Source organism: Phyllobates terribilis, unplaced genomic scaffold (genome assembly GCF_046119375.1).
Source record: "Phyllobates terribilis strain yellow unplaced genomic scaffold, ASM4611937v1 Scaffold_12__6_contigs__length_324123572, whole genome shotgun sequence".
NCBI classification, from domain to species: Eukaryota; Metazoa; Chordata; class Amphibia; order Anura; family Dendrobatidae; genus Phyllobates; species Phyllobates terribilis.
In genome coordinates this window covers 23901961-23926849 of record NW_027362772.1, presented here as the reverse complement: position 1 = coordinate 23926849, position 24889 = coordinate 23901961, and the positions used below count along the sequence as shown (strand labels likewise).

The following is a 24889-nucleotide window of genomic DNA, read 5'->3' as shown; positions in this document are numbered from 1 at the left end:
CGGTCTGCCCTGTGGCGGCAGCTCCATAGCTGCAAATCAACGGGTGGCGTAGTCGACACTCAAATAACATCTATCAAGACTGCCACACACTGAGTTTGACTCCCTGGGCACGGACCGGGTCCCCGCCACTCGGAGACTACAACCCTCATCTGATCCGGTTCCGGGTAAGTCCCCGTGCGCGAGACGCTGCGCGACACAGCAGGCCCAGGGGCGCGTCACACACAGTGCTCAGATAATATACACAGTGCCAGATAATGCACACAGTGCCCAGATAATACACACAGTGTCCAGATAATACACAGAGTGCCCAGATAATACACACAGTTCCCAGAAAATACACACAGTGCCCAGATAGTACACACAGTGCCTAGATAATATACACAGTGCCCAGATAATACACACAGTGCCCAGATAATACACACACTGCCCAGATAATACACACACTGCCCAGATAATACACACAGTGCCCAGATAATACACACATTGCCCAGATAATACACACACTGCCCAGATAATACACACAGTGCCCAGATAATATACACAGTGTCCAGATAACACACACTGTGCCCAGATAATACACACATTGCCCAGATAATACACACAGTGTCCAGAAAATACACACAGTGCCCAAATAGTACACACAGTGCCCAGATAATACACACATTGCCCAGATAATACACACAGTGCCCAGATAATACACACAGTGCCCAGATAATACACACTGTGCCCAGATAATACACACAGTGCGCAAATAATACACACACTTCCCAGATATTACACACATTGCTCAGATAATACACACAGTGCCCAGATAATACACACAGTGTCCACATAATACACACATTGCCCAGATAATACACACAGTGACCAGATAATACACACAGTGCCCAGGTAGTACACACAGTGCCCAGATAATATACACAGTGCCCAGATAATACACACTGTGCCCAGATAATACACACAGTGCCCAAATAATACACACACTTCCCAGATATTACACACATTGCTCAGATAATACACACAGTGCCCAGATAATACACACAGTATCCAGATAATACACACAGTGCCCCGATAATACAAACACTTCCCAGATATTACACACTGCTCAGATAATACAAACAGTGCCTAAATATTAGACACTGTGCCCAAATAATACACACACTGCCCAGATAATATACACAGTGCCCAGGTATTACACACAGTGTCCAAATATTACACACACTGCCCAGATAATACACACAGTGCCCAGATAATACACACAGTGCCCAAATAATACACACAGTGCACAGATAATACACACAGTGCCCAGATAATACACACAGTGCCCAGATATTACACACACTGCCCAGATAATACACACATTGTCCAGATAATACCAACAATACCAAGATAATTCACACTGTGCCCAGATAATACAAACAATGCCCAGATAATACACACACTGCCCAGATATTACAAACTGCCCAGATAATACACACACTGCCCAGATAACACACACACTGCCCAGATAATACACACAGTGCCCAGATAATACACACTGTGCCCAGATAATACACACAGTGTCCACATAATGCCAACAATACCAAGATAATTCACACTGTGCCCAGATACTACAAACAATGCCCAGATAATACACACACTGCCCAGATATTACACACTGCCCAGATAATACACACAGTGCCCAGATAACACACACACTGCCCAGATAATACACACAGTGCCCAGATAATACACACTGTGCCCAGATAATACACACTGTGCCCAGATAATAAACACATTGCCCAGATAATACACACAGTGCCCCGATAATACACACAGTGTCCAGATAATACACACACTTCCCAGATATTACACACTTCCCAGATATTACACACTGTGCCCAAATAATACACACACTGCCCAGATAATATACACAGTGCCCAGATATTACACACAGTGTCCAGATATTACACACACTTCCCAGATAATACACACAGTGCCCAGATAATACACACAGTGCCCAAATAATACACACAGTGCCCAGATAATACACACAGTGGCCAGATAATACACACACTGCCCAGATAACACACACAGTGCCCAGATAATACACACACTGCTCAGATAATACACACACTGCCCAGATACTACAAACAGTGTCTAAATATTACACACTGTGCCCAGATAATACACACAGTGTCCAGATAATACCAGCAATACCAAGATAATTCACACTGTGATCAGATAATACAAACAATGCCCAGATAATACACACAATGCCCAGAAAACACACACAGTGCCCAGATAACACACACTCTGCCCAGATAATTCACACAGTGCCCAGATGATACACACAGTGCCCAGATAATATACACAGTGCCCAGATAATACACACAGTGCCCAGAAAATATACACAGTGCCCAGATAATATACACAGTGCCCAGATAATACACACAGTGCTCAGATAATACACATAGTGTCCAGATAATGCACACAGTGCCCAGATAATGCACACAGTGCCCAGATAATACACACACTGCCCAGATACTCCACAGTGCCCAGGTAATATACAATGTGCCCAGATAATACACACAGTGTCCAGATAATACACACTTTGCCCAGATATTACACACAGTGTCTAGATAATGCACACAGTGCCGAGATAATACACACAGTGTCCAGATAATACACACTGCCCAGATCTTACACACTGCCCAGAAAATACACACTGTGCCCAGATAATACACACAGTGTCCAGATAATACACACAGTGCCCAGATAATACACACACTGACCAGATACTACACAGTGCCCAGATAATACACAAAGTGCCTAGATAATTCACATAGTGTCCTGATAATACACACACTTCCCAGATATTACACACATTGCTCAGATAATACACACAGTGCCCAAATACTGCACACAGTGCCCAAATAATACACACAGTGCCCAGATAATACAAACAGTGCCCAGATATTACACATACTGCCCAGATAATACACACAGTGTCCAGATAATACACACAGTGCCCAGATAATACACACAGTGCCCAGATAATACACACAGTGTCCAGATAATACACACAGTGCCCAGATAATACACACAATGCCCAGATAATACACAAGTGCCCAGATAATACACACACTGCCCAGATACTACACAGTGCCCAGATAATACACAAAGTGCCCAGATAATACACACAGTGCCCAGATACTTCACAGTGCCCAGATAATACACACAGTGTCCAGATAATACACACAGTGCCCAGATAATACACACAGTGCCCAGATAATTCACACAGTGTCCAGATAATACACACAGTGCCCAGATAATACACACAGTGCCCAGATAACACACATAGTGCTCAGATAATACACACTGTGCCTAGATAACACACACAGTGCCCAGATAATACACACAGTGCCCAGATAACACAAACAGTGTCCCGATAATACACACAGTGCCCAGATACTACACAGTGCCCAGATAATACACACACTGCCCAGCTAATGCACACAGTGCCCAGATAACACACACACTGCCCAGATAACACTCACAGTGTCCAGATAATACACACAGTGACAAGATAATGCACACATTGCCCAGATAATACACACAGTGTCCAGATACTACACACACTGCCCAGATAATACATGCACTGCCCAGATAACACACACACTGCCCAGATAACACTCACAGTGTCCAGATAATACACACAGTGCCCAGAAAATACACACAGTGCCCAAATAGTACACACAGTGCCCAGATAATACACACATTGCCCAGATAATACACACAGTGCCCAGATAATACACACAGTGCCCAGATAATACACACTGTGCCCAGATAATACACACAGTGCCCAAATAATACACACACTTCCCAGATATTACACACATTGCTCAGATAATACACACAGTGCCCAGATAATACACACAGTGTCCACATAATACACACATTGCCCAGATAATACACACAGTGACCAGATAATACACACAGTGCCCAGGTAGTACACACAGTGCCCAGATAATACACACATTGCCCAGATAATATACACTGTGCCCAGATAATACACACAGTGCCCAAATAATACACACACTTCCCAGATATTACACACATTGCTCAGATAATACACACAGTGCTCACATAATACACACAGTGCCCAGATAATACACACAGTATCCAGATAATACACACAGTGCCCCGATAATACACACACTTCCCAGATATTACACACTGCTCAGATAATACAAACAGTGCCTAAATATTACACACTGTGCCCAAATAATACACACACTGCCCAGATAATATACACAGTGCCCAGGTATTACACACAGTGTCCAAATATTACACACACTGCCCAGATAATACACACAGTGCCCAGATAATACACACAGTGCCCAGATAATACACACAGTGCCCAAATAATACACACAGTGCACAGATAATACACACAGTGCCCAGATAATACACACATTGCCCAGATATTACACACACTGCCCAGATAATACACACATTGTCCAGATAATACCAACAATACCAAGATGATTCACACTGTGCCCAGATAATACAAACAATGCCCAGATAATACACACACTGCCCAGATATTACAAACTGCCCAGATAATACACACACTGCCCAGATAACACACACACTGCCCAGATAATACACACAGTGCCCAGATAATACACACTGTGCCCAGATAATACACACAGTGTCCAGATAATACCAACAATACCAAGATAATTCACACTGTGCCCAGATAATACAAACAATGCCCAGATAATACACACACTGCCCAGATATTACACACTGCCCAGATAATACACACAGTGCCCAGATAACACACACACTGCCCAGATAATACACACAGTGCCCAGATAATACACACTGTGCCCAGATAATACACACTGTGCCCAGATAATAAACACATTGCCCAGATAATACACACAGTGCCCCGATAATACACACAGTGCCCCGATAATACACACAGTGCCCCGATAATACACACACTTCCCCGATATTACACACTGCTCAGATAATACAAACAGTGCTTATATATTACACACTTTGCCCAAATAATACACACACTGCCCAGATAATATACACAGTGCCCAGATATTACACACAGTGTCCAGATATTACACACACTTCCCAGATAATACACACAGTGCCCAGATAATACACACAGTGCCCAAATAATACACACAGTGCCCAGATAATACACACAGTGTCCAGATAATACACACACTGCCCAGATAATACACACAGTGCCCAGATAATACACACACTGCTCAGATAATACACACACTGGCCAGATACTACAAACAGTGTCTAAATATTACACACTGTGCCCAGATAATACACACAGTGTCCAGATAATACCAACAATACCAAGATAATTCACACTGTGATCAGATAATACAAACAATGCCCAGATAATACACACATTGCCCAGATAACACACACAGTGCCCAGATAACACACACTCTGCCCAGATAATTCACACAGTGCCCAGATAATACACACAGTGCCCAGATAATATACACAGTGCCCAGATAATGCACACAGTGCCGAGATAATACACACAGTGTCCCGATAATACACACTGCCCAGATCTTACACACTGCCCAGAAAATACACACTGTGCCCAGATAATACACACAGTGTCCAGATAATACACACAGTGCCCAGATAATACACACACTGACCAGATACTATACAGTGCCCAGATAATACACAAAGTGCCTAGATAATTCACATAGTGTCCTGATAATACACACACTTCCCAGATATTACACACATTGCTCAGATAATACACACAGTGCCCAAATACTGCACACAGTGCCCAAATAATACACACAGTGCCCAGATAATACACACAGTGCCCAGATATTGTAGCACCCTGAGGACTCGGCTGCTACAGGGGTATTACACCTCATGCCAGAGGTGTGGTATTCCACTCCCGGGTAAGGATGGAGTGTGGAAATGAGCTAGTAGGCTGCATGCACTACATACATCCCATTTCCGGGGGACAGAACGACGGTACTCCCACCAGTTTATGTGCAGGTACGATAGTGTCTGTCCCTGGCTGGAGTGGGAGGGGGGGTGGAACATCCCAGTAGTGTAGGGGCAGATAGGGGGAGCAGTCTGGGTAAGGCTAGGAGCTCATTGGGTGCTGGTCACCTGAGCTCACACATAGAGGGAGTATATAAGGTGGGCACCATCTTAGGACAGGGTCAGTCTGTCAGAGTTTAGCCTGAGGAGCAGAGCAGAGAAGCTCAGCCAGGAGGGCTGACAGGGAGCTGTGGCTCCGGCTGGGCCCAGCTCCAAGGCCATGTCTGCAGAGAGAGAGGAGAAAGGAAGGCCCAGAGAGGAAAGAAGAAGGAACCCCAAGATCCCAGAATAAGGACAAAAGGGTGAAGGGTTGGCGCACAAGGGTACCGGATCCCAAGCTGGCAGAGGCCAAAGCACACCTTAGCCAGGAACCGGAGGTCGTGGACAGGATCTGCCCCGACCCTCACCAAATCCACTAGAAAGGCACACCAAGCATAGGGTCAGGGGACCCAGAAGGGGTCCAACCAACAAGAGACCCGAGGGAGCCGGACATAAGTGGATCCCTGGTGGGAACGGCCAGAGAAAAGGGAAAGTCAGAAAGGAGCTCAGGGCCACGCTCCAGAATTGCTTGGGGGTTGGCCGAGTCCAGGACCTGGTGGACGCAGCACGGCTCGGGTGGTCACTCAAGGCCAGAGTGACCACAAGAACATCAGTAAGTAAAAACCCCTGAACTGCACAGCCCGACTCTGAGTCTTCTTGCTTAATTCTCCTGCACCTTCACAACCACCATCCTCTACACCTGACCCCCTGAGGCTATACCCCTCCCGTTGGGGGTTATACTACCACAGCTGCACACATACCACCAGCCTCAGCGGACCCTTCTGCAGCGGCGGCCCTTTTGACCGCAAATCAACGGGTGGCGTAGTCGACACTAAGAACATCTAACAACATCTACAAAAGACTGCCGCACACAGAGTTTGACACCCTGGGCATGGACCGGGTCGCCGCCACTCGGAGACTACAACCCCCATCTGATCCGGTTCCGGGTATCCCCAAACAGCACTGGCCCAGGGGGCGCGTCAATATTACACATACTGCCCAGATAATACACACAGTGTCCAGATAATACACACAGTGCCCAGATAATACACACAGTGTCCAGATAATACACACAGTGCCCAGATAATACACACAATGCCCAGATAATACACAAGAGCCCAGATAATACACACACTGCCCAGATACTACACAGTGCCCAGATAATACACAAAGCGCCCAGATAATACACACAGTGCCCAGATACTTCACAGTGCCCAGATAATACACACAGTGTCCAGATAATACACACAGTGCCCAGATAATACACACAGTGCCCAGATAATACACACAGTGCCCAGATAATTCACACAGTGTCCAGATAATACACACAGTGCACAGATAATACACACAGTGCCCAGATAATACTCAAAGTGCCCAGATAATACACACAGTGCCCAGATAACACACATAGTGCCCAGATAATACACACAGTGCCCAGATAACACACACAGTGCCCAGATAATACACACAGTGCCCAGATAACACACACAGTGTCCCGATAATACACACAGTGCCCAGATACTACACAGTGCCCAGATAATACACACACTGCCCAGCTAATGCACACAGTGCCCAGATAACACACACACTGCCCAGATAATACACACAGTGTCCAGATAATATACACAGTGCCCAGATGATACACAAACTGCCCAGATAATAAAAACACTGCTCAGATAACACACACACTGCCCAGATAACACTCACAGTGTCCAGATAATACACACAGCGACCAGATAATGCACACATTGCCCAGATAATACACACAGTGTCCAGATACTACACACACTGCCCAGATAATACACACACTGCCCAGATAACACACACACTGCCCAGATAACACTCACAGTGTCCAGATAATACACACAGTGCCCAGATAATGCACACATTGCCCAGATAATACACACTGTGCCCAGATAATACACACAGTGCCCAGATAATACACACAGTGCCCAGATAATGCACACAGTGCCCAGATAATACAAAAAATGCCCAGATAATGCACACAGTACCCAGATATTACACACAGTGCCCAGATAACACACACACTGCCCAGATAATACACACAGTGTCCAGATAATACACACACTGCCCAGATAATATACACTGTGCCCAGATAATACACACTGTGCCCAGATAACACACACAGTGTCCAGATAATACACACAGTGCCCAGATAGTACACACAGTGCCCAGATAATACACACAGTGTCCAGATAATACACACAGTGCCCAGATAATTCACACAGTGCCCAGATAATACACACACTGCCCAGATAATACACACAGTGTCCAGATAATACACACAGTGCCCAGATAATACACACAGTGTCCAGATAATACACACAGTGCCCAGATAATACACACACTGCCCAGAAAATACACACAGTGCCCAGATAATATACACAGTGCCCAGATAATACACACAGTGTCCAGATAATACACACAGTGCACAGATAATACACACAGTGCCCAGATAGTACACACAGTGCCCAGATAATACACACAGTGCCCAGATAATACACACAGTGTCCAGATAATACACACACTGCCCAGATAACACACACACTACCCAGATAATACACACAGTGTCCAGATAATACACACTGTGCCCAGATAATACACACAGTGCCCAGATAATACACACAGTGCCCAGATAATACACACACTGCCCAGATAACACACACACTACCCAGATAACACACACACTGCCCAGATAATACACACACTGCCCAGATAATACACACAGTGTCCAGATAATACACACAGTGCCCAGATGATACACACACTGCCCAGATAATACACACACTGCCCAGATAACACACACAGTGTCCAGATAATATACACAGTGCCCAGATAACACACACAGTGTCCAGATAATACACACAGTGCCCAGATAATACACACACTGCCCAGATAATACACACAGTGCCCAGATAATACACACAGTGTCCAGATAATACACACAGTGTCCAGATAATACACACAGTGCCCAGATAATACACACAGTGCCCAGATAGTACACACAGTGCCCAGATAATACACACAGTTCCCAGATATCACACAATGCCAAGATAATTCACAGTGCCCAGATAATACACACAGTGTCCAGATAATACACACAGTGCCCAGATAATACACACACTGCCCAGATAATACACACAGTGCCCAGATAATACACACAGTGCCCAGATAATACACACACTGCCCAGAAAATACACACAGTGCCCAGATAATATACACAGTGCCCAGATAATACACACAGTGTCCAGATAATACACACAGTGCCCAGATAATACACACAGTGCCCAGATAGTACACACAGTGCCCAGATAATACACACAGTGCCCAGATAATACACACAGTGTCCAGATAATACACACACTGCCTAGATAACACACACACTACCCAGATAATACACACAGTGTCCAGATAATACACACTGTGCCCAGATAATACACACAGTGCCAGATAATACACACAGTGCCCAGATAATACACACAGTGCCCAGATAATACACACAGTGTCCAGATAATACACACAGTGCCCAGATAATACACACAGTGCCCAGATAGTACACACAGTGCCCAGATAATACACACAGTTCCCAGATATCACACAATGCCAAGATAATTCACAGTGCCCAGATAATACACACAGTGTCCAGATAATACACACAGTGCCCAGATAATACACACACTGCCCAGATAATACACACAGTGCCCAGATAATACACACAGTGCCCAGATAATACACACACTGCCCAGAAAATACACACAGTGCCCAGATAATATACACAGTGCCCAGATAATACACACAGTGTCCAGATAATACACACAGTGCCCAGATAATACACACAGTGCCCAGATAGTACACACAGTGCCCAGATAATACACACAGTGCCCAGATAATACACACAGTGTCCAGATAATACACACACTGCCTAGATAACACACACACTACCCAGATAATACACACAGTGTCCAGATAATACACACTGTGCCCAGATAATACACACAGTGCCAGATAATACACACAGTGCCCAGATAATACACACACTGCCCAGATAACACACACACTACCCAGATAATACACACACTGCCCAGATAATACACACACTGCCCAGATAATACACACAGTGTCCAGATAATACACACAGTGCCCAGATGATACACACACTGCCCAGATAATACACACACTGCCCATATAACACACACAGTGTCCAGATAATATACACAGTGCCCAGATAACACACACAGTGTCCAGATAATACACACAGTTCCCAGATAATACACACAGTGCCCAGATAACACACACAGTGTCCAGATAATACACACACTGCCCAGATAACACACACAGTGTCCAGATAATACACACAGTGCCCAGATAACACACACAGTGTCCAGATAATACACACAGTGTCCAGATAATACATACACTGCCCAGATAACACACACAGTGTCCAGATAATACACACAGTGCCCAGATAATACACACAGTGTCCAGATATTACACACACTACCCAGATAATACACACAGTGCCCAGATAGTACACACAGTTCCCAGATATCACACAATGCCCAGAGAATATGACTACTGCCTTAATAATATATATAATGCCCAGATATACAGTACTCAAAATCTTATACACAGTGTCCAGATAATATACACTGTGTCAAGATAATTTAGAGTTCCCAGATAGGTGCCCAGATAATATATAAAATGCCCATATAATACACACTGCCCAAGCATTACACACAATGCTCAAATACTACACACAGTGCTAGATAGTACACATAATGACTAGATAATACGCAATACCCATATAGATTACATAAAGTACCCAGATAGGACAATAGTACCCCAATAGTACAGAAAGTATATATATACTCAGTGTTAGTGGCTGGTATACATTACCCCAATCCCCTGCACCTTCCCAAATAATCCAGAGCAAGTGAAAGGCCCTGGAGTTAATTATTTACACCCTAATCTCAAGTGGAAGAGAAAGAAGTGGAAACAGAAGGCGAAAAATTTCCTAAGAGTTAAGTACCTCACCATGTACAGACTGCTGGTGGCTGCTCTCCTGGGGGTCGTCGGTAAGTGGAGCTTTACGCTAAAGGATACGGTGGGTTCCTAGGGGGTCTTGAACTGTGCATTTATGGGACCCTTCTATCCTTAAACCCATATGTTTCTGGGGTAATAGTAACTTAAAAATAGGATTAAAAAAACCCTATTTTTGAACTTTACGAAGATCTTCATTTTTCTTTTTAGAAGTTTTAGGAAGTTCTGATGGAATTTCGAAATCTACTGTATATTAATGATACTGAGCGAACAAAGGAGAAACTGGAGTAAATGATGTACAAATAATACAAGATAATTTTATTAGACAAAAATAGTTATAAAAAGTGGAACGATAGGAAAATCTATAAAAACAGCACAATATGTGAGGGGATGGGACCCTCCTGCACACATGTGTAAAGTGCCAAGTGCTTAATAATGACATAAGGATAACAGCATCTTCTACCCATAATAAAGAATCTAACATAGGGCTGAGCAGATGAACACACGTATATTAGAAGCCACAAGTAAGAAATATCCAGTGCGCCCTATATCAAAATATATAAATAACCATGTAGAGTCCAGTGACTCATAATAATAGGCGTTTCACATATGTCTTACCCGGGCAGGTGCAGGAGAGAAGTAGATGGTACCGGGGGGGGAAACCAGGTCCCCAAATAAACCCCGACGCGCGTTTCGCGTATGGTTTGATAGCTTTTCCAAGTGGAGATACTGTAGAAAATGAGTGTGGAAGGGTGTTGGGTCAATTTTTTTGTAATTCAAATTTTTTTTAAAGAGGAAACAGGAACAGGTAGAATCAACAGGGTAAATGTCGATATGCGACATTCCTGCCTATCTGTGTTCTGCAGTATCTAAAATGTCCACACAGTAAACAAGAATTAAATACATTTCTGGCAGGTAAAAGTATACATAAGTAAATGGGTATTAGAGAGGTTGTCCTAACTCTGGGTCCAACTGATCAATCCAGAACCAATTCCTGTTAGAATGGAGCAATGGGACCAAACATTTTATTTTGACGCTATAGAGTTATAAATGTCAGCATCTTTAAAAAATCTTAGAATTTGCTTTTTTATTTTATATATTTTATTTGTTTGAATCTTTGCAATAAAGAAAATTCAATTTCTTGCTGATAGTTTCCAGCAGGAGATATTTTCTTATCTTTCTTATAGAAGGGGGCTCCTAATACAACTTACGGAAAAGCGTCGTCTTTTAAAGTCTAGTTCAAATATTGACGCAAAAGAGGAAACATTATTTTAAAGCTGATGCAAATGAACAATGAAGCATTTTCCCAGCGTAAACTACCGTACTCAGATTTCAGCTCTGAAGCCCATTGTATTAATGAAAGCTGCAATCTTAAAAGGAGAAAATGGATCAACTTGAACAGGTGTTTGTTTGGACGCTTTCCATCATTTTATCTGTTTTTGGTTCACTCTAGTGCAAGGCCATTACTATAACAGGATTATTGGGGGCTTCGAGTGCGTGCCAAACTCTCAGCCGTGGCAGGTCAGCCTTCATTACTTTGATCAGCATGCTTGCGGAGGAGTCCTGATAGATGAAAACTGGGTCCTGACTGCGGCACATTGCAAACTACCGTAAGTGTCCCCGGGTTATAGCAAGGACAAAAAGGTGGCAGCTTTCCAAACCTACTCGCAGTGGCGGTGTTATATCTGTATTGTGTGGTACAATTACATGAGCATTTTCAGTAGTATTATGTGGGCACTGTGTGGCGTTATTATTTAGCCATTTTATAATATGTACAGGGGATGGTATTACTCTATGTCACTTCGTTCACACGTTGGGGTGTGGGTTTGAGTGCCACATGCTTTAGTCAGTTACCTCCACCCACCCTGATCCAGACCCTTCTTCAGTTCTGTTCAATGTTCCTCTTCTTCCATAGGAATCTGCAGATTCGCCTCGGAGACCATAATATAAAAAATTACGAAGGGACGGAGCAGTTCAGCTACGCTGATAAAATATGTGATCACCGCGAATTTAACCCCGAGACCTACGACAATGACATCATGCTACTGAAAATGCCGTCTCCTGTCACCCTCAATGAGCATGTGCAGACGATCCCGCTTGGCTGCCCCACCCCTGCTGATGGGACCAGCTGCCTGGCTTCAGGATGGGGGACCACCACCAGCCATGACTGTAAGAAGCTCTATATAATATATTTTTTCATCCTTTGTTACCCACTATGTATAATTAACTACCGCTAGTTATTCGGTATTTCTGCCAGACCTCGGCATGTCCTCCTATTATAATGTACGTGAAACATGAAGAAACATTGTAAATAGTTTTGGTTAACATTCCGCTACAATGTTGTGTAAATAGAACTTTTTGTTTCCATGACTACAGACTACAAAGAAACCTCTCGTCGTCTGATCCTGTGGTCAGATATTATTTCACAATGTCAATGGATCTTTTACATTGGGTGAAGTTAATGCTTAGGGGCATTAATGCTTAGGGTTAAATGTTAAGGGGCACTTTTGGGTGTATTTGATTCCTTCACAATTGGGATAAAGATTACGTTTAATGGTAAATTATATTTGCCAACTCTCCAGGAGGCTTCCGGAAGAAGGGTAGACGACTAGAATCTAGGATGAACTGGAAAATCTCCCTGGCGCTGCCAAAGATTCCTGACACCTCCTGAAAAGCAAAAACATTTCTTGTATTTTTTCAGTAGGATCCCTATTGCATTTGCATGCAATTTTAAGGGGATGGGAAACAAGAGTGCAGAGGAAAGGGTGTGATTTGCAAAAGGGAGAGGGAAATTTGCAGTATGTTCTGCAGTAGAAGGAGATTGTAACACCTATATTGGCACCCCTGTATGGTTTCCCTTACCCCTCCATGCAGGCTTGCCAACATACTCACCATCCTGGCTGCGCAGCGTGTTCCCCAGCGTTCTCCCTGTTTCATGTGTATGTGTCCCGGTGGCGCGCATAATGCGTGCGCGTGCTCGAAAGCTCCGAAAGGGGCAGTGCGTGCACCTGCAAACATGCCCCCAGCCAATGGCTGGGAGGCATCCTGCATAAAAGGAACCTTCTCCAATAGGGCGGTGTCTAAGTAACGTGGATTCAATAGTTAGTTTTAGTAGAACTAGTGAGTTGTTAGGTCCCCTGGTCCTTGTGTGGTCAGTGCATGAACCCGAATCCCTGGTCCGTGTGTTGCCAGTGCCTGAACCTGCTCTCCTGGTCCATGCAAGGCCAATGTCTGAACCTGAATCCCTGGTCCATGTGTTGCCAGTGCCTGAACCTGCTCCACTGGTCCGTGCATGGCTAGAGCCTCAACCTCGTCCCCTGGTCCAAGTGTGGCTAGTACCTGAACCTCAACCCCTGGGCCAAGTGTGTCCAGAGCCTGAACTCGAATCTCTGGTACGTGTGTTTCCAGTTCCTGAACCCTGTCCCCTGGTCGTTGTGTGGCCAGTGCCTGAACCTCATCCCCCAGTTCGTGTGTGGCCAGTGCCTGTGACGCGCCCAGGGGATGGGGACGACTACTCGGCGCCCGGGCCTTGTTGTTGGTTTTGGGGGATGCCGCGGTGGCTGGCTCCCGGGCCCGTACCCTGGGGTCACTCTTAAAAGCAAGGTATGGGGGAAAGGTGTATAGGAAAGGGGGAATTGTTCGTGACGCCACCCATGGTGTCTGGTGAGGATCACTAGCGCTGCTACAGTCCTCTGAGGCCGGTGTTCAGGCAGCTTAGTTGTTGCGGCTCCCCACAGGTGGAGCGGGGCCTCAGGGCAGCGTAGGAGAAGGGATGCAGGACAGAGGGGACCCAGCCGGGTCAGAGGAAGGGTAGAAGAATAGGCACACACGCGACAGATCACTTTAGTATCTTTACTGGTGGTGTTTCAGGCACGATCCAGGGCACTGTAGGGTGAAGGTTGCATATCAGGACTCTCCCCAGTGAGCGGGTGTGGGGCCTCCTGTTTCTTGCCTTTTCCTGATAAGTTTATGACCTGCCTGGAGCTAGGCCTAACTTGGTCTCTGTCTTGCACCGGCTGACCTGTGGTAGGGCCTTCTGTTGGAGTTCACACTCCCTGGTCTCTTGGGCTTCTGTGACTCCTGACCCTGGTATAATAGTCAGCTTTTTGGTGTTCCTGGGACATATAGTTCGTCAGGGGTTCCGGTTGTTTCCGCTGGATGTATGAATCCCTGCGGACGCGGACGCGGTGTCCGGTAGATGGTTGTGGGGTGAGCTGGTTAAGCTCCTCTGCCCCCTATGTAGCTCGCTTACTCCACTTGCCTTCGGCCACGCTCGGGGCCCTCACTAGGCTTCACACTGGCAGTAGGCCTCGCTACTCTTCACCGCTCTTTTGGCGTCGGCACGCCCTAGGCTCACTAACTGAGCTCACTGAGTCTGTACTGACCTGACAACCTCTCTGGCTGCAGCAGACTTTAGACTGCATACTCCAGGCTGTAGATTCCAGACTGACTGACTGCCTAGCTACTCCTTCCCTATTTATTTCCCTAACGGGCTCCCTCTGGTGGTCTGAGGTGGAAGGTGGAGGTGTGTGAATGCTATGAGGGTCTCTTGAGGAGGAATCCATCCATGCACCCCTCTGGGATCTGTGGCACCAATGCACAGCAGGGCACCACATTCCCCCCTAGCAAAGCTCAGTACTCCCGGACTGAAGTAATTTTTATAACAACAATAATAATAACTCTTCCCTTTATGGGAGGCACTTTGCTTGAACGTTGCGTATAAAACATTAAAAATAATAAATAGATATGTACAATTCAATAAGCAACCCCAGAATTCAAGTCTCTTCCGGTGAGGTTCGCAGACAGGATGTCCATCTCACAGGTTAGAGTACTTGGTAGCTTGGGGGACCTGTCCAATGCAAACACGCCACCTAGGCCCTGGGGTGACTGCAGGGCATGGTGATCCCGAGTTGGACCTCCGTTTGTGCCACACCAGACAGGTTTTTGTTCTGAGGTCACCTAAAGGGGCACTCCAGGGAGTGCAATTATTTACAAGAAGCAGTTTTTGGGCTGCACACAGTCCTCAGCCACAAAGTTCTTTAGGTACCCTTACGGGTAGTTAGAGGCAACCAGAAAAGTGTCCATTTCACTTAGATTGTCCATTATAAGGCAAAACACAAGGTAATAAATACATATACATGAAAATACACAATATAATACCCCAAGGGCAACTATTTACACTGTCAGAGTTTCCTTCTTTATTCTCTGTATCTGACAGGGGTCTGACCTCGTGTGCTACGTGTCGACCTACGTGGTACTGGGATGCGTGAGGCAATAGTATTTGCACTACCTCCCACTCTGTCAGTTCTAAGTGTTGGGGGACTGCAGGGTTGCCTTAACCTCTCTACGGGACTGGCAAGTATACCATTGGCTGGGCCTTCTTGCTCTGCTCCAACCGGGGATCCTTCTTCCGGGGATTCTTCTTGAGCAGTCTCTTCTGAAGCACTTACAGATTCTACTTGCTGTGGAGGGTCTTCTGGCTGTTGAAAGAAGTGGATCACAGGTATTATTACTGCTCCTCCTAGTTGAGGCCAATCTGCTGGGAATTCTCCTAAGTCAGTACGGAGTACTGCTTCTTTAGGCTCCTCCAGTACGGTGAGAGGCACTTCTTCTTGGGGCTTTAGCAGGTCTGGACACAACTTCAGATGGTCTCTAGATACCATTGCAGTCGTTATTCATCCGTCTTTGCTAATCAAACAGGTCTTCTTGTTATCAAATCTTGAATTCAACACAGTGTAGGGTTTTCTCTCCCACTGGTCATCAAGTTTGTGGTTTCTCCTTTTCCTCTTTAACACCACTTCTCCTGGTGTGAAGGGTTCTGCGGGCGCACTTTTATTGTAGTGGGCTTCCTGCTTGTCCCTTACCCGAGTGAGACTGTCTTCGACACAGGCCTGTACTCTTCTGTACTGCTCCTGTCTGGTCGTGTCCCAGTCCTCAGTGGACATATCTGCTTCCGGTTCTACTACACCAAGCTCCAGGTCCATGGGCAACTTCCCGGGTCTTGCTCGCATGAGATATGCTGGAGTACAATTGGTGGAACTCACAGGTATGTGGTTGTACAGATCTACCAGGTCAGATAGTAGGTCTGGCCACTGATTTCTCTCCTCTAGTGGTAAGGTCTTCAGCAGGTTGATGACGATGTTATTCATCTTTTCACAGAGACCGTTGGTTTGGGGGTGGTACGGTGTAGTCTGGATCTTTTTACACCCGTACAGATGGCAGAACTCCTTGAACAATTCGGCTTCAAAGGCTGGGCCTTGATCCGTCAGCACCTGCTCCGGGTATCCATGGGGCCTGCAGAAGTACGCCTGAAATGTCTTCGCCGCAGTTTCTGCCGTCAGATCCTTGATGGGGCCGACCACCAGGAACCGAGAGTAGTGATCCACCATGGTCAGGGCATAGAAATATCCTGACCTGCTGGGTGACAGCTTGACATGATCCAGGGCCACGATCTCCAAAGGTCGAGTTGTCTTGATGGGTTGCAGGGGTGCCTTCTGGCTGCTGTAGTCTTTTCTTCTGAGGCTACAGGGTCCACAATTCCGGCACCACCTCTCAATGGAACTGCGCATATCTACCCAATAAAACCGACACTTCAGCAGGGTTTCTAGCTTCTTCCAGCCAAAGTGCCCCACCTGATCGTGGTAGGCTTCCAACACCATCTGGATGTCTGTCTTGGGCACCACTATCTGCCATACCATCTCATGGGTCTTGGGGTCGACGTACTTTCGGCACAGCTTCTCTCTATAGATGAACAGCCGGCTTCTCTCATTCCACAGCTGCTTGGCTTGTAGAGACGTGTCCTTCTCCAGGGAGGAACCTTCCTGGGTTATCAGCTCTTTGATACGGCTGACAACCGGGTCGCTGTCCTGGGTCTCCTTCCAGCTGTGGTGAGGCAGGGGGTTTAACGTCTTACCGCGATGCCTCCTGGAGGCTCGTTGCTCGTGGACCATTCCATTCCGATGAAAGGCAGGTAGTTCAATCTCCTCCAAGTCATCCACTTCTTCTTCAGTGTCCGACTGGTGAGGCATCCTGGACAGGGCATCGGCGTTGGCGTTTTTTTGACCCGCCAGGTACTTAATAGTGAATTGGTAGTTTGACAGCCGAGCCATCCATCGTTGCTCCATGGCTCCTAACTTGGCTGTTTCTAGATGAGTCAAGGGGTTGTTATCAGTGTAGGCAGTGAACTTACTGGAGGCCAGGTAGTGCTTGAACCGTTCGGTGATGGCCCAGACCAGGGCCAGGAACTCCAACTTGAAGCTGCTATAGTTCTCTGGGTTCCTCTCGGTCGGGCGGAGCTTCCTGCTTGCATAGGCGATGACCTTCTCTTTGCCATTCTACTTCTGACTCAGTAGAGCTCCTAATCCTTCGTTGCTGGCATCAGTGTACAGCAGGAACGGTTGGCTGTAGTCAGGGTAGACTAGGATCTCTTTGCTGGTCAGGATCCCCTTCATCACCTTAAAGGATTCGGCTTCCTCCTTACCCCACTGGGATGGGGGATTTCTGCCTCTCCCGGACTGTCCTACCAGGAGATCTTGCAAAGATGCCGCCTTCTTGGTATAGTCCTTCACAAACCTCCGGTAATACCCGACTAGTCCCAGGAACTGACGTACCTCCTTGAGGCTCTTCAGCTCCGGCCATTTCTGGATTGCAGTGACCTTCTCCGGGTCTGGTGCTACTCCCTCTGGACTAACGATGTGTCCCAGGTACTGTACCTTTTGCTTGAGCAGGTGGCACTTGGAGGGCTTCAGCTTCATCCCATACCGGGACAGCGACTCAAATACCTCCGCCAGGTGCTTCAATAAGTTTTGGAGTACACTATCACGTCGTCCAGGTATAGTAGTACAGTCTCGAAGTTTCGGTGTCCCAGGCAGCACTCCATCAATCTCTGGAACATTCCGGGGGCGTTGCAGAGTCCAAACGGCATACTATTGAACTCGCAGAGTCCCATCGGGGTGGTGAAGGCCGTCTTCTCCCGATCCTCCTCAGCAACAGGTACTTGCCAGTACCCACTAGTGAGGTCAAGGGTGGAGAAGTAATTTGCAGACTTTAAGGCAGCCAGGGATTCCTCTATACGTGGTAAAGGGTATGCATCTTTATGTGTAATGCGATTTACTTGTCTGTAATCTACACACATTCTCATGCTTCCGTCCTTTTTCCTGACTAGAACTAGGGGAGCTGCCCAGGGACTACAACTATCACTTACTACCCCTGCCTTCTTCATGTCTTGCAACATCTCCTTCGCCTTCTGGTAGTATGCTGGTGGTATAGGCCTGTAACGTTCTTTGATGGGTGGATGGTCACCTGTGGGGATATGGTGTTGAACCCCCTTAATCCTCCCAAAGTCAAGTGGGTGCTTACTGAAAACCCGCGCGTAATCCTGAACCACCCGGTGTACACCCTGCTTCTGATGGGCAGGAGTGGTGTCTGTCCCAACATGGAGCAGTTGACACCAATCCTCCACCTGGGTTGCCGGGTCATTATCCTCCACTTCGTCTGGTGAGGTTAAGGACTCCGCCGTGTGTATGGAGTTGTTATTTACTGTGTACAATTTGGCAACAGTGGCATAGCGTGGTAATCTAACCTCGTCCTCCCCATAGTTTAGGAGGCGTACGGGCACCATCCCATTGCGTACATCCACTACCCCTCTGGCAGTTAAGAGTGTAGGTCTATGCTCTGAGCTAAGGGGCTCTACTACTGCCTGATAGCTCCGTCCTTTGAGCCCTATTGCTGCTCTACACCAAATCAGCATTTCACTCATCGGGGGAATCACAATGGGTACCGGGTCTGTCACCCGTACATTACCAATTTCACCGCCTGTTAGCTTTATCTGTTGCTGGTACATAAGGGCTCAGATCTCTTTCTGGAGAGCCCTTCTCTGCCCTGGTCTGGCAGTGTCAGCTATCTTTTGGTGCAAGAACAATACTTCTCCCAAACAGTTACTAACAATATTTCTGCCAAGTACCATATACAAGTCTGTATCATCAGGATTAGTCTCTACTACAATTAGTCCCTGGTCCTTCAGTTCCACTCTTCCCACCATTACTGCCACATCCTTAACCCCAACTAGGTTAAGGGGGAGGCCGTTTGAGGCATACATGGAAAGATTTGGATCTGGTGGGTGAAGTTCATCTATGGACCAGAACCTTTTGTAGAGGACATCAGGCATGATGGTTACCTGAGATCCTGTGTCCAGCAGAGCGGGTGTCGCGATGCCGTCCAGCACAATGGACAGGAAACATCTTCCTCCCACAAACCTACGGTACCAGTTTGATGGACCTGAGGAGTCTACTCCTGGGTCTCGGCCCTCGGCCCCAGGGTTTGCTCGTTTAAAGGACAGCTCTGGATGGCGTGACCTGTCTTGTGGCAGCGGTGGCAGACAGGGTCCTTCGGCGGGCGGCGTTGGTCGCTGGTCCTCCCACGGGGTGGCGTTGTCCTCCTCCTCCTTCTCATCCAGGGGACATCCTCAGGGCTGTCGGCTAGCAGGATCCTTCCTTCCTCCTCGGGCTCCGTCCGCAGCTGCAGGGCACTCAGTACAGTGGTCAGGGTTTTTCTCAACTGACGCACTTCAGAGCGCAAGCTGTCCAGCTCACTAGGGGACGTTGCTGGAACCTTGGCTTCAGCAGCCACTGGGGAAAAGGTGGATGCTGCAGGCACTGGGGTGGCCCCACCCTGGTAACATTGGATAGCAGTTGTTTCCAGGGGCTGCAGTCCTTTTATAGCCCTGTCCTTAAGGGTGTCAAAGGTGGCATCTGGATGATCCAGGGACCACCAACGCACAGTCCTGCTCTCCTCTTGAGACCTCAGTCCCCGGATAAACTGTTCCTTCAGCATTTTATTTTCATTATCGATGCTGGTTGGACTAACCTGTTTCAGAGCTCGCAGGGCCCCTTGTAAACGCCAGGCATTGTCCCGAACACTGTCCTCCAGTTGCTGAGAGCAGTTGTAGAACCTCATCCGGAGGTCTGTCTCAACACGATTCTCAAAGACAGTCTGTAACTTTTTAAAGAATGTGAACACTGACTCCTGGGCTGCGGCTGACCAGGTTTCTACTTCTCGCTCCGCAGCACCAGCCAATTGTCCCAATACAACAGCGGCTCTTTGTTTGCCTGTCATAGAGTACATGTCCAAGATACCGCATATTTTCCTTTTAAATCCAGACAGGGTATCTGGTTTGCCGCTGTACTGGGGGAGCCACTTCGCTCCAGGGATGTACGGTAGGGCCATGGGTATGACAGGGGTTACAAGCCCTGCTGGTGGAGTGGCTGCTCCGGCCTGCTCGGCGCCTAGCGCGGGTTGGTGATCAGGGCGGTTAACCGGTACTCCGGCGTTGTGCTGTTCTTCGGACATTCTGGCGCCCCCCTAGTGAACCGTGGCCTATCTTCTTTTCTTTTCTTCCGGTAGGCCGCAGATCCGCAGGTGACGGTCTTCCTTCAGGACCTTGCGTCGCTTACGTCCTACGTCAGAGCGCTCACTGGGGGTCCTTCCAGAACCTGGTGCTTCCTGGTTCAACGTCGAGGCGTGGGGCGTGTCCGGGGCTTCGCGCGCTTCAGCAGGTACGCCTCTCAGTTTCCCGCGGTTACGCCCTTCTTCCTGCTCGGCGGCACAACAATGGCGGCGATCTTCGCCACAGTTAAATACACAGTACACAGTTCTAATTAAAGGCACACAGTACCCGGTGGCAGCGGGCACAACACTCCGTCGTTGCAGCGGGCACGGAATCCTGTTCGTAACACCAGGAAGAGATGACGCGCCCAGGGGATGGGGACGACTACTCGGCGCCCGGGCCTTGTTGTTGGTTTTGGGGGATGCGATGGTGGCCGGCTCCCGGGCCCGTACCCTGGGGTCACTCTTAAAAGCAAGGTATGGGGGAAAGGTGATTAGGAAAGGGGGAATTGTTTGTGATGCCACCCGTGGTGTCTGGTGAGGGTCATCAGCGCTGCTACAGTCCTCTGAGGCCGGTGTTCAGGCAGCTTAATTGTTGCGGCTCCCCACAGGTGGAGCGGGGCCTCAGGGCAGCGTAGGAGAAGGGATGGAGCACAGAGGGGACCCAGCCGGGTCAGAGGAAGGGTAGAAGAATAGGCACACATGCGACAGATCACTTCAGTACCTTTACTGGTGGTGTTTCAGGCACGATCCAGGGCACTGTAGGGTGAAGGGTGCATAGCAGGACTCTCCCCAGTGAGCGGGTGTGGGGCCTCCCGTTTCTTGCCTTTTCCTGATAAGTTTATGACCTGCCTGGATCTAGGCCTAACTTGGTCTCTGTCTTGCACCGGCTGACCTGGTGGTAGGGCCTTCTGTTGGAGTTCACACTTCCTGGTCTCTTGGGCTTCTGTGACTCCTGACCCTGGTATAATAGTCAGCTTTTTGGTGTTCCTGGGACATACAGTTCGCCAGGGGTTCCGGTAGATGGTTGTGGGTTGAGCTGGTTAAGCTCCTCTGCCCCTTATGTAGCTCGCTTACTCCACTTGCCTTCGGCCACGCTCGGGGCCCTCACTAGGCTTCACACTGGCAGTAGGCCTCGCTACTCTTCACCGCTCTTTTGGCGTCGGCACGCCCTAGGCTCACTAACTGAGCTCACTGAGTCTGTACTGACCTGACAACCTCTCTGGCTGCAGCAGACTTTAGACTGCATACTACAACATACTCCAGGCTGTAGATTCCAGACTGACTGACTGCCTAGCTCCACCTTCCCTATTTATATCCCTAACGGGCTCCCTCTGGTGGTCTGAGGTGGAAGGTGGAGGTGTGTGATTGCTATGAGGGCCTCTTGTGGAGGAATCCATCCATGCACCCCTCTGGGATCTGTGGCACCAATGCACAGCAGGGCGCCACACCTGAACCTTGTACCCTGGTCCGTGTGGTTCCAATGCCCGAACCTCGCCCCCGGTCCTTGTGCGGCCAGTGTCTGAATGTGTACTCTGTATATCCAGACAGCTGTAACCAGCCTCATGAAGGAATGAAATATTGCAATCACTTAATAATGAGAGATGATCTGACCCTGGGGACCCCACTAATCCTTTAAAGAAAGGGGCTGCAGTCACTCATTTTTGTGCTACCTTCTGTGTTGACATTTTTTTGGATAGAGCTGTACTGCAGTACTCCTGCAGAGCTATGCAGTAGAAGACTACCAAAAGGATGCAATTTTGAATACACCTTGCAACCCCTTAATTTTCCAGGTCATTGGTGGTCCCAGGGGTCAGATCTCTGCCTATCGTAGCGATATGAGATGAGAGTACCCCTTTATGCAATCCTTTTTTGTTATGAGCCATATAACACAACCATAAGGACCTCTGACACGTATCTTATCCATGCAGCAACCTTTCCAGATGCGCTGCAATGTGTGAACGTGGAGATAGTCGCTGATGACATCTGCAGAGGCGCTTATCCTGGGGAGATAACGGAGAACATGCTGTGTGCTGGAGCCATTGAGGGCGGGAAAGACACCTGTCAGGTACCGTTCTGCAAATCCTTCCATTTCTCAGGGTTAGGAAAATGAATAAGAAAAACTTTGTTCAGATGAAGGGTGCTTAGCAGCACAGAGTATTTCAGGAGAGAGGAGTGATAATTTTGTAGGTGCAAAATGACTTTATGATATTAGTAAAGATAGGGCTAAAAGAGCAAATGTGAATGGAGATCAATAGAAGCCGCATATTGATATGGATTATTTTTCTTGCAGGGAGACTCTGGGGGACCCCTGGTCTGTAATTCACAGTTAAGTGGGATCACATCTTGGGGTAACATTCCTTGTGCTGAAGCCGAAAAGCCAGGAGTATACACAAGATTGTGCAACTACCTGGACTGGATCCGAGACACAATTGCAAAAGGCGACTGCCTCCCATGAAGAACCTGAAAGCCGATGGGAAGGACGACAATCCATCATGGAGGGTGGCCGCTAATTGCCACTAATTACTAAACGACAGAAAATCCTGCAGTTTAAATCTCGATAGAAATATCCAAAAACCTGTCCTCAAATCTGACACTATTTTTTGGAATGATTACTGTTAATAACTCAAAAATTCTTAGAATTTTCAATAATTTTGCTAAAAGTAAATCTCCACCCTTGAACCCTAATTTTAACCTTAAAAGGTCCACCAGCCTTGGCTGCTTATTTTTTTTAATCCATTATTATAACGATCAGAGCTGTGTTATTCTGATGTAAATCCTTTGCATCGATATAGAACCAAATGATACAATTCTGTTTGCCTGCAGCCACCACTAGAGGGAGCTCACTGCATGCTATGTATTCATTGAAGTCAATGATGAAACAGTATGCACTGAGCTCCCTCTAGTGGTGGCTGCAGGAAGGTAGAATTCTATGAAGCAGGAGACCTGGAACTCTATTAATAAAAAAGAAACAAAATTCCGAATTTCTAAATGCAAATATTGAACACATGCAAATTAGCTGAGTAAAATAAACATGTTATTAGTAGCAACAAAGCTGTCAAAGAGGTTTTATTAAGTTATGTTATATGGTATAGAATTATTAGTTTTGGGGTTGGAGTCAATGATAAGGCGGTAGAAGAAAATGTGTGAAGAGTGAAGACCAAATAATCCTTAACCATTCTTCATGATTGCAAGATCATCCTCTATTGTTAAGGCCCTTAACTAAAGCACTTTACTAAAGTTTTAGGCAGGTGTGGAAAAAATGCTGTAAAGTAAAAATGCTTTAAAAAATAAAATTGTTAGAAGT

The 24889-nt window shown here is 47.0% G+C and overlaps 1 protein-coding gene across 1 annotated transcript; it reads left to right on the top strand.

Moving 5' to 3' along the window:
- The first annotated feature begins 11116 nt into the window (after positions 1–11116).
- Positions 11117–24636, top strand: LOC141172964 (trypsin-like). Its single transcript, XM_073657578.1, has 5 exons — positions 11117–11234; positions 12653–12809; positions 13115–13368; positions 23514–23650; positions 23876–24636. Exons 1-5 carry the CDS (start codon positions 11195–11197, stop codon positions 24038–24040), a joined length of 753 nt encoding a protein of 250 aa, XP_073513679.1. The 5' UTR covers positions 11117–11194; the 3' UTR covers positions 24041–24636.
- The last annotated feature ends 253 nt before the right edge of the window (positions 24637–24889 follow it).

Bases quoted from the DNA above. Each gene is read 5' to 3' on its own strand.
- LOC141172964 (XM_073657578.1), top strand. From the start codon at position 11,195: ATGTACAGACTGCTGGTGGCTGCTCTCCTGGGGGTCGTCG. The intron at 11,235-12,652 runs GTAAGTGGAGCT...GGTTCACTCTAG, and splicing joins TGCTCTCCTGGGGGTCGTCG to TGCAAGGCCATTACTATAAC. The intron at 12,810-13,114 runs GTAAGTGTCCCC...CTTCTTCCATAG, and splicing joins GCGGCACATTGCAAACTACC to GAATCTGCAGATTCGCCTCG.